We start from the raw sequence: 11,487 nt of genomic DNA, 5'->3' as shown, positions 1-11,487 counted from the left end.
ATATATATATATATATGTCCATACCCATTATTTAGAAATGTTAAAATTCATAACTACTGAGGAAAAACAACAGAGTATCTACCTAAGAGTTAATGTCAGATCATAGCAAACTATATTTCATTGATTCTTGGGAGGATGCTTACAAGCACTTTCTTGTTGTGTTCATACTGTACACACATGTAAAGCACAGAAAATTGTAATCAAAACCTTATCACTACTAGTAACCTGATGACATTATTTAATATTTTTATTTTAAGAAAATAGGATCAGCACCCATTGAAAGAACAAAATCATTACAGAAGTCACTGTAACTATCCTAATGAAAAGAATTACTTACGCATTCCAACTCCTGCTTCCATTTCAGAAAGTCTGTCCATTGTATAATGGATTGCATCTGACCGAACTTGATAGTGGTAAGAAGCCCATCGCTTAAGTACATCCTCTTCCATTGTTAAAACATTGAACAAGTCTGGAATGGGATCCTTAAGGATTTCAATTGAACTACTTTTATAGGGGACTTCATTTGGATCTGGTGGAGGACATAAACCTAGAAAATGAAAAACAAAATAATTTTTCTGAAAAAGAACATATTTTTAAGAAAATGCCTTATACATAAAACTCATGCATCTGATACATTAATACACCATACAAACAACAACACCTTAACATACACAAAAAAATAAAAGACTTTAATGAATGATACAAAAATAGATGCATCAGCACTATAATTAAAATCTCCACATTTTAAATAATCCATTCACCTATGAAGCTAACTTTACTATAATAACTTCTCTCTAGACATCATTTCTTGCTCCACACATCTATCTCTAACAAAATGAACAACCTTCAACTCTGCTCTGACCATCCATCATCTTCTTCAAAATGCACATATAAATAACCAAAACAAAGCCACTTTCATAAACTTTCAAAAAATTCTAGTGGTATTACATTGCTAAGGTTCAGAATTACGTTTTTCAAAATCCAACAACAACATTATCAGTAATGTAAAAACAGCATGACACTTTCAACAAAATAACTGTAGAAGGTTCCTCACAACATATCCTCCACGACAACAATAACAAGCACCCCCACCCCACTACAAAACTGAAATCTTAATATGATAAAAGCATAAAGACAACATCAAACATAACACCACATGCAACAGAAATATCTTGTATCTTTAATTATTTTTCATGACGGTAGAGTAGTATTTGAGGAAGAGTTGAGTGTGATGTCTTACTGGTTGAGCAGCCACATAGAGGCCTCCTAAACCGCCTCCAAACACCCAGACACATATACAATACTTTAAAGTAGTGTTACAATTACACCCTATAAACACTATCTCTTCCATTTAACTTACATAAGCATAAGAAACAAGAACACATACAGAGAGAAATAGCTGCAACATAACAACTGCACTAGTTCTAAACACTATGCAGAGATGCACACTACCAATATATGCAACTCTTGCACTCTGACCAAGTCCACCTGACTTGCATCTATTGTAGCCATCATCAGAATTAGGAATAGGCTGGATAGTGGAGAGAGTGTAGATATATCCAGTGTCACATTGCATCTGATACAATTCATCAGTGTAGGTTGAGCATGCTGTATGGTCTTCAGCTAGATGAAGACATTATATAAATGGATCAATGAATCATGCCTCATTGCTTGGTTTACTACCAGCATGTGATAGGACTTCTTGATTAGGGCTGACCCGGAGCTAAGCACCTTAATCAAGCCTGCAGTCAGACCCTAAGCACCTTAATCAAGCCTGCAGTCTAAAGATAAAACTGAAATAAAGAGGGTGTAGTCCAACAGAAATTTGGTAAAAGGATTAAACAAAACAAGGAAATAACAATGAACTACTGTACTCCCACTAAACCTAACATGTTTACCTCTAGAGCCACTACTTCAATCTAATGGGGGAAGCCACTAAATGGTAGTTGTTTTGCTAAAATTAGCAACTAAATTTCCTTTAATTAACACCTACTACCTTGGAAATGAAGGAACACATTGAAAACTATAGTTCTGGATTTGCAATACTCAGGAAAAGAAGTAGTGATGGCTGGAATAGCTTTGATAATATGTGCTCAATAATGCTGACCTAATGCCCAACAAAAGCAATTAATGAGTGAATGAAGGAACCTTTATGTGATTGCCTAACCTGCAATGAAATACAGTTATTTCCATGTCTTTCCTTTTTGGGATCAGTGAGGACAAATATGCCACCATCATTGTGTACATACTTTTCCCCAATGTATTGATTCACACTATTACACTGCTTCGCAGTATGAAACAGGTCATTCAAATTGCAGATGTTGACAGAGTAACTCTTCCTCTGTACAAACATACTACTACATAGTTTCCATTACAAGTGATGTATTTGTGCCATTGCTGAATCCAACTATCAGATTCTCTTTCAAAAAAATTCAGGTGTGCACTGTTGTACCCACTTCTTCACAACCACTTTCACCACATTTGTGACATCAAATTATTGCTTCTAAAGACTGTCCTCCATTGGATTAAACAAGTGGTAGTTGGAGGGCACCAGGTTCAGGCTATTGAGTGAAGGGGGGAATCAATGATGAGCTCAATTTGCAGATTTCTTCTCTAATTCTTTGATAGATATAGCTCTGAAAAATAGGGCCTTTGGCAGACAGGAGTTCCCATAGACAGCTAATTTAAAAATCCTTTATCATGGCATGGACAACTATAACAAGGAACTGAGAACTGAGCCTAGATGGACATCTGCCTGCATGATAAATTCCTCATTGAACTCATTACTGACTCTCATTATGCTAATACCATGATGAGAGTTAGCATGTACTTAGCTAGACTGGTGTTCAAAAGCCATTTAGCTACACTTAATTTTCTAAGAGACTAAGTTTGTTCACTCCCAAATCAATTGTGCAATAACTTTGTTACTTTCATACAACAAAAACATCGATTTGATGTCTGTATAGTAGCTTTGGTTATATTTTGCTGACAACAAAAATACACACGTATCTGTTGTATATAATTTGTGTATCTATGGCATGTGTGTTATGAGCATCTATCCCTATATATCTCTCTTTCATATATATATGTGTGTATGTGTGTGCTGCGTTACTAAATGAATTCCATTAGATAAAGAATAACTGAATAACTCTTATGTATGCAGCAATGCTATGCCTTTTGTTGGCTGTTATATTCCAAAAGTGAATACTGACATCTGGAAGGCTGATTTGGAGTTGAAAATCCCACATAACCATATAGGGATTAAAATTGAATTATTTTTACTCCCACATTGCTACAACAGCTTCTTTCTGAAACATTTCTTTGCCCTTGAACCTGTTGATGATAACAGTGCAATGCACCCTTTACTATCATATTGACTATACAAGTCACTCACCAATGTATCTCCTGCATTACTGAATATTTTCAGCATTTCAACAACTTTCCTTGGAAGTACAGCTCCTTTCCCTGCCTTCATATTTTTAACCCCACTTTTAGCTATTAACTGTCAACTTTAATAATTGGTCTTCTTGTTGCAGATACTTAGGGTAGGCCATCTCACTTTCAGGAATTTTCTTCATTCAGCAAACTCTCATACTGATATTCCTATGCCTCTTTCTTTTGGCACCAGTGAGGACAACTGTGCCACTTAACCATTGTGTACATACTTTTACCAACTTCTGGATTTATACTATTACCTTGCTTTGCAATATGAAACAACTCTTACTGCAGAACACTGGTCAACTTTTTATTTTCAGCTCCTTGCTACATATATGACATCTAGTTTCTTCTATTGTTTCTTGTTCTCCTCTTTCTTTTAATCTTTCTCTCTCTAAACATATATACATATATATAATATATTCTTAAGTCTTTGACTTGAAATCTGAAGTTGTTAAGCTGGGTACTGAGCCCAATATGATGTCTTTACATTCTTTTATAAACAAAGTTGTTTTCAATTTTGTAAGCTTTAATACAAACTACCTTGATCAACATTAATAAACATACATCAAGGAATGCATCTTTATGTTTTCATATCATTTTGCCAACTATTTACAAAAACCTAAATACACATCTTTTGATACTCTGTGTCTCTTGTATCAAGTGTATCTAATATAGATGTGTTGCCTTAGCAACAGTGAAGACAGTTTATAGAAGCTACCAAACTTAAAATCTCTTCTTAAGTGGCATGTTTATAAACACCTTTGGCCTGATCAACTGCCAAAATGTCTAACTGCAAGTATTACAGTTGCTCTCTAAAGAAATATAACTTTCTTCCTTTCTCCTCCCTTCCTCCCACAAACACTATTTATACAAGTAAAAAGCAAATAGCTCTTGCTTATAGCCAAACATTTATGTACTTAAAAGTATGAAGCAAAATTTTTTGGTAGGTACCTAGCTATAAAAACTGAGACCAGACTACTGTTCAGAGAGGAGGAGGAGGAGAAGAAGAAGGAGGAGGAGGAGGAAGAGAAGAAGAAGAAGAAGAAGAAGAAGAAGAAGAAGAAGAAGAAGAAGAAGAAGAAGAAGAAACCAAAAAAAACAAAGCAAAAACAAGATACTGCAATCTGAATTTAAAAATTTGGTTTTAGTATTTGTTAGTTTGTTAAATCTTTTAAACACCAGTGTTCTTATTGCATGACCTCAACAATATATAGTAGAAAGTGGAGGAGAGAAGTAACATAACATCAATATAGAACACTGTAGCTGAAGAGGAGCTGGTGAAAGGAGTTGGGTTATTTTGACAGATAAAATAACACATTAATAAATTCATGACTCCTTTCCTTAATGAAGATGAAATAAAGACAGTTCAAGTTCTTTAAGGTTGTTTTATAGATAGATAATTTAAATAGATTTAATCAATATTTGATGAGATGCTAGAGAGTATAACTGTCAAACTAGACAAAAGTATTTGTCCCATTAAAGTAGCATTCTTTAAATAAAGTTATTTTCATAATCATTGAAATCAGGGTAAACTATGCACCAAAATTAAAAAGACTCACATTGCATTATCAGATTCAGCATACAAAATACAAGTGACAGAGTGAATGATTCTGACCAAAAGACAGATACCCTCATTTAATTGCTTGATACAAAGTAGATTATAAAATGCATGTATCACAAGTTTGGTACTTGCTAAATGATAGTGAAACCAGAAGGTGCAAGGGTATGATTAGCTGGTTTGTACAATATCTACTCAAGTGGTAATCTAATTGGGACAGGACTAAAATAATCAACGGTACCTTGAAGAAATAGACTGTAAGAGTGAAAACTGTGTGGACTTGGAGATGTAAAGCGAAAACTGTGTGGATTTGGAGATGTGAAGCGAAAACTGTGTGGATTTGGAGATGAATAAAAAAAAGTATCATTAAAATATAGCTTATTCTGATAGGGATAGATATAAAGTAAATGACTTAGAATGATTAAGTGGGCTAATATGAAAGAAATATAGACAGAAAATACAAAGCTGTTTTGTTAAACTAACATACTAGAAATATAAATATTTGTGAAACCAATAAAAAATAAAAATGGCCAAGTTTATGAGAAGTCATAATACCCCACCACCAACCAAAAAAAAAAAAAAAGAAAGAAAGAAAAAGAAACAACTACAATTAAAAAGGGTTTAAGCATAACATTGAGCTCAAGTTTAGTTGAGAATGTTAAACATAATGAAAGTTGCGTGGATTGTATTTAAGAAAACTTTGGTGAGAATTAGCTACAGAAAAAAGAACCAAATTAATATATTTGAAGATGGGCTTTCACAAATTTGAATTAACTAATCAAATATTTTACAGTCATATCCTACAAATTCAGTCTGCTTTCCAACTGTAATAAACAGAAAGGAAACAGTGCCCACACAATGTCAGTCAGAGAATTTGAACTTATGACTAATTCCACATTTGTAATCCAACACTTTAACCACTTAGCATGCATACATTTGAAACCGATATAGAAAACATCTATCTATTTGAAGTTAAAAACTTCATCATGATACCATGATGTCAGCAGCAGTTAATGATAGAATACATGCAGAGGTGGGATACAGACAGTGTAATTGAATAACCTTTTTGATTACTTTTTATCAGCATAGAAGCATTGAAAGAATTAGCTTCAAAATCAGGTTATCAGTGGTGATTCTTATTCACATTTCTAAATATACACAAATAATTATAATGATTATCAAATTAACTAACAGCTGCTTAATTTTTACAGTAGTAAGAATTACTGGTGGTTAGAGAGCAATGTACTTTATTAAAGTATGCACTTGTACAGAGTAAAATGGTTAATGTGAAATACACTTAGCATGTGAGACAATAACTTTTTCCTCAGAAGTTTGAATGTTCACCTTGAACAAGTAGTAATATACATTAAACTTTCATTCAAAATCGGGTTATGATAATGACAGCATGCAGGATATGAGATGAGTGTGACAGAGGAGAATCTTCTGAGCATGATTAAAATTATGAGTAATCAAACTTTCAATGAGATAATGGCAGACATAATAATACTACAAAGAAGAAATCTTCCAACAAACCAACACTAGTAGCATTGAATCCATACTATACAAATATGAATTAATAGGATCCTATGGAGATGACTAGAGTCTTCTCTCTAAGAGCTTGTTTGGCCAGCTACACCAAAGTCAAAACCTGGCCAGAGAACCAGTGGAGTAGTTCAAAGACTAGCTAAAAATCACTTTGATGAAGAGTAACATAGATTCTTCCAGAATGAAAGACATTGTTAATTACAGCTTATTTTGGTGGCCTCACTGTTTGACGGATACTGAAGCTATAAAGGAGGTATGCACTTACCACTACAAAGAGAAACAAGAAAAGAGGCATGCAGTAATATTTGGCCTTTCTAACCAAATGTGTACATGCCTCATGTGCAGCTAAACCTGCAACATATAGTTACCAAATGACCACAAATGAAGTAGATTTGATAGATAATCATAAGCAAGTAAGCAGGTGTGTGTGTGTGTGTGTGTGTGTGTGTATATATGATAGATCACCTGTTAAATTTGATGAGTGGCTACACTCATGCTAGACTAGTACAAGTTTTTCTTTTGTTTTCTATAGTGGAAAAGAGCTGCATGCACACCAAATTCACATTCTCATTCTTAAACCATATGCCTAGTTGCAAGATAAAGCCAAAACAACTGAGCTTGTACCAGAATACAAGAGACACCCAGAATAGCTCAAAGGATCTCCAGACTTCACAGTACTATTCAACTTGGTGTGTCCAGGATACAAAATGTTATTCTACGTTTTCCATTGTTGTCACCCATACATGTTATGTTCAGTGACTTATTGCTGCCAATTTTGAGGCAGTGGAGATGATGGGTACTTATTTCTTCTATACGTCATTTGAATGAAATATGAACATGTTACTAACTACACACGTACACACACTTAAAATGCATGTGTACACGTTATTGGATGGTCATTGACTCACCCAAGTTTATCCTCTAGAACAGTGGTTCCTAAACTTTTTGGGGCTGCTGCCCCCTTGACACCCAGGCTACATTCCTAGTGCCCCCAGCCCAAGTAACCATCACAAACATAGACCTCTTTCTGATGCAAGTCCAAAGCAACAGTATTTCACAAATAAAACAACCTAACGCACCCATTATTTTGTTTTACATGAATCATTACCACATTATTGCCCCACATTTTACATGAATTGCTACCTATTATTGTCCCACTTTTCTTCAACACCCCCTTGGAACTTCCCACTGCCCTCAGGAGGGCAATACTGCCTACTTTGAGAACCACTGCTCTACAGAGTCCCAAATCATTCTTCACCAAGCAAGTTTGGTAAGGTTACCAGTTAGTGACTGATGAACCAACTGTGCAACAAGTTATACTATTGATGTGTGTGTTACACACTTTATAAGGTGGTTTGTTAGGAGGGCTATCTAGCCATGAAACCATGTTAAAGAAATGAAACATACAAGGGGGATGTAGTAGTCTGACCAATCTAGAAGGGCAGGAACTGTGAATAAGAACTGACTTGGACTGCAACAATCTATCCAATGAGTTTACAGCAGATGTAAAATGATGATGATGATGATCTCACACACACACACACACACACACACACATACACATTATCAACAATACTACAAAAGCAGGAACTGAAGACAGCAAGATGTGCAACTTACCTACACAAGAACAGCATTCTGCATAAAGGCGAGATAAGCAGATCTGACAGTCATTACAACAGGTGCAATTCTTTTTGTCTGTCATATCGCATTCACAACATTTGATTAGTTGACATTTACTTACTCGACTTGCACAGATGGCATCATTGCAGGCTGCTGCAAGCGTAACAAGATAAAGTGCAGCTGCAAATCCCAGCAACAGGCGCTGGAGTAATCTATCCATGTTTTTTAATTTATTTGGCTGAAAAAATAAAAAACGAAAAACATACAGAATAATTTTTTATAAAAAGCATAAATTCAGAAGTTTTCAGTAATAAAAAGTTTTTTTGTTCTTCTCTTTCTCAGAATCATAGGAAGAGAAAAATATTAATTAGTGAAGATATTTATCAACACAATAGTTACAAATAGTTTGGAGAAGTCCAATTAATAATTACATCCCATTATTATATGATAGGTTGCAGTAGTGGTGGTTGTTTAAACCAAAGTTAACCCTGATCAAGCAGATCAATGATCAAAGACTTTCCCACTGTGACTAACCTGTATGTTATTCCAAAATAGTATTAAACTAAGAGTATATTATCCTATGTGTTTTTCCCCTTTAATCATGGATGTGATTTGAGCCTCTATGTAATCAGCAAGCTATAGCTCTCAGGCCAATCAGCCAAAATGATCCCCTCCACAGTTATTATTATTAATCTTCATTAATTAATCTTAAAATACAAGAATTCAATAAATTATGGTGGCTTGTGATCCCTTCATAGATGTAAGTGAAAAATGGCAGCTGAATTCTGATGTAGATGATCCCCTTTGATTCAATTACATGACAGGTTGAGAGAGATACCTCATCTCATTTGTAATGTTTATTCATATTGGTTTCAAATTTTGGCACAAGGCCAGCAATTGTGGGGGAGGGGGAAAATCAATTACATTGACCCCAGTGTTCAACTAGTACTTATTTTATTAACACCCCCACAAGGATATGTTTAATCATATTAAATAAAATGAAAACCTTCCACCTTCTGTTTTAATAGTATGACCCTGAGGGGAAGTTAATGTAATTAAGAAATACTTCTATATCAAATCTAGAGGAGTTTGTCGCAGCAGATAAAAACATTAAAACTGTAAGTTAGGACTAAAGTCACAGAAAAACAAAACCAAACTATTCTAGCCTAAATATTAGCACATTGTGCCTATCAAAATACAAAACTGATTGGAAAATATATTGATAAAAGCTCAGATAAATACAAAATATGAAATTTGAAATTAATACACCAACCAATACTTCTACTTAAGACTAAAACATTTACATACTACCACATTTGTGAGCTTATGTGAAAGTGAATGTCTGGATGTGTTTATTCTAGTAACAATGTGTAAGTGTGAGTAGAAGCATGGTAACTCAATGGCAGAGAATAAGAATTGACAGTTTACGTGGGACTGGCTTGAGCCTGGTCAGATATACTGTTATAGGAGATGGGGTTTCAGAATTTTACAAATATATATCAGAATGGACTATCGATGGAGCTGCTATATGGATGCACAAATGATTAGAGATAACAGCTATGTTTCCTTCAAATCACATCCTAGTGTCTTAAAAAAAGGAATACATTTAAAACAAGATTGTCGTGTTTGGAGTGCCTTTGATAATAAGTCTGTTTAATTATAACTGACTTGGGCTGAACAAGAACCACCACCACCACCACCACCACCACAATTAAGTATAATAGAAAAGTCACTGAAAATTTCAGGGATCCAAATCTGGTTTAAGAAGTTTGCTTTGCTAACATGCAATTTTAGGTTTGGTTCAACAGCGTAGCATCTTGGACAAAGGGCTTCCATTATAGCCTTGGTAGCCCAATCCTTCAGAATGAAATGTGTTAAAACAAAAACTATAAGAAGCATGTTTGGTGTGTGTATATGAGGCATATGTATTTGTGTGCATCTGTGATAATATTTATGTTATGTTATGAAGTTTGACAAACAAAACAATGAAATAAGTACCAGAAGTTAAATAAAAAAAAAGATAAGTACTAAGTTTGATATGATTAACTAAACATAAAGGCAATGCCCCAACAGAGCCACAGTCCAAAGACTGAAACAGCAGAAGATTAACAATGCGACTACATTTAGTGCATAAGTTACTATACATTTGAAAATATATATAAATATATATAAAAAATATATATAAATATATATAAACATTACAGATATGTATTTAAAGAAAATTAATGATGTACACAACAAGTGGTGCCTTTACCATTCCAGCATGCATAAAAGTAGACTATTTATGAAAATTTCCCCCTTCATTTGTTAAACAATGGATTAGATAAGAAATAATTGAAACTTTTCCATTGATAAACATTAGACTGGTTTAAATAGTTATTTCTGTAATACAATAATATATTGTATTGGAAGTTTTAGCAAAAGAATTACACATTAAAAATGATAGAGAAAAGCATGCAGAATAAAGAAACAAACAAAAAGAAAAAAACTATATTCCTGTACAGAGATAGATAGACAGATAGATGCATGGAGAGAAAGACAGAGTAAAATAGAGACTGAGGAAGTGGGAATAAAAATAAAAATAAAACGGGGTGGGGGAAAGAAGACTGGCCAAAACAAAGTAATACATCCATTGTGAAAAAAATACATATTTTATGAACGCATACACTCACATAACCCTTTTACTATTTGTTAATTTTTTTTTTTTTTTTGTAATTAAAGAAGAGTGAATGTTTGAAAAAAGGGTAAGAAAGATTACAAAAAACATACTTTGACTTGGTGAAGTAGGTGGCTTCTCTAGAAAGAAATGAAGAGAATCTTAGGAGCAACAATAATAGCAGTGAAAGCAGCAGCCAAAAAACACAAGATACTGAAGCAGAGCAGTTGTGTTAAGGCTGTACATTCAACTCTCACTGCATTTCTTTGGTACCTCAATAGCTCACAACTAGCAGTAGGTGATTTAATTAGTAGCTTGTAGTTGTCCTAATGGCTATTGGTTGATTGGTCAGTGAGAAAAGAGAAACAGAGAGGGAGGGGGAAAGGGAGAGAAAGAAAGAGAAACAGAGAGGGTGGCAAAAAGGGAGAGAGAGAAAGAGAAACAGAGAGGGAGGGAGAAACAGAGGGAGAGAGAGAGAAGTGAAAAGAATATATAATACAAAATAGGAAGTCATTTTAATAACAGCTTAGACAGGAATAGAAGAATATATGAAAGGGATTTGTGAAGAAGAAGAGAAAAATAAACTGAAGAAATATTAAGTATAGATATAAAGTTTGAGGGTGGGAAGTGGAGAGAGAGAGAGAGAGAGAGAGAGAGAGAGAGAGAGAGA

General features: G+C 34.2%; 1 protein-coding gene across 2 annotated transcripts in view; it reads right to left on the bottom strand.

The window, feature by feature from the left end:
- Window positions 1-11,487, bottom strand: part of LOC106883765 (twisted gastrulation protein homolog 1-A) — a 91,303-nt gene that overhangs the window by 11,248 nt on the left and 68,568 nt on the right. Inside the window, exons 1-3 of one of the 2 annotated variants that reach the window (XM_014934885.2) lie at window positions 10,931-11,083; window positions 8,159-8,399; window positions 338-547 (exon numbers count right to left, since the gene is read on the bottom strand). In XM_014934885.2, coding sequence (XP_014790371.1) covers window positions 338-547; window positions 8,159-8,381 — 433 coding nt within the window. In that variant the 5' untranslated portion in view covers window positions 8,382-8,399; window positions 10,931-11,083. Of the gene's footprint in view, window positions 1-337; window positions 548-8,158; window positions 8,400-10,930; window positions 11,084-11,487 lie in introns of those variants that run through there. The other variant, XM_052967226.1, reaches the window with a different exon arrangement.

Source organism: Octopus bimaculoides, chromosome 4 (assembly GCF_001194135.2).
Source record: "Octopus bimaculoides isolate UCB-OBI-ISO-001 chromosome 4, ASM119413v2, whole genome shotgun sequence".
Classification (NCBI taxonomy): domain Eukaryota; kingdom Metazoa; phylum Mollusca; class Cephalopoda; order Octopoda; family Octopodidae; genus Octopus; species Octopus bimaculoides.
The sequence above is the reverse complement of the archived record's forward strand: the minus strand, read 5'-3'. Positions and strand labels throughout refer to the sequence as shown.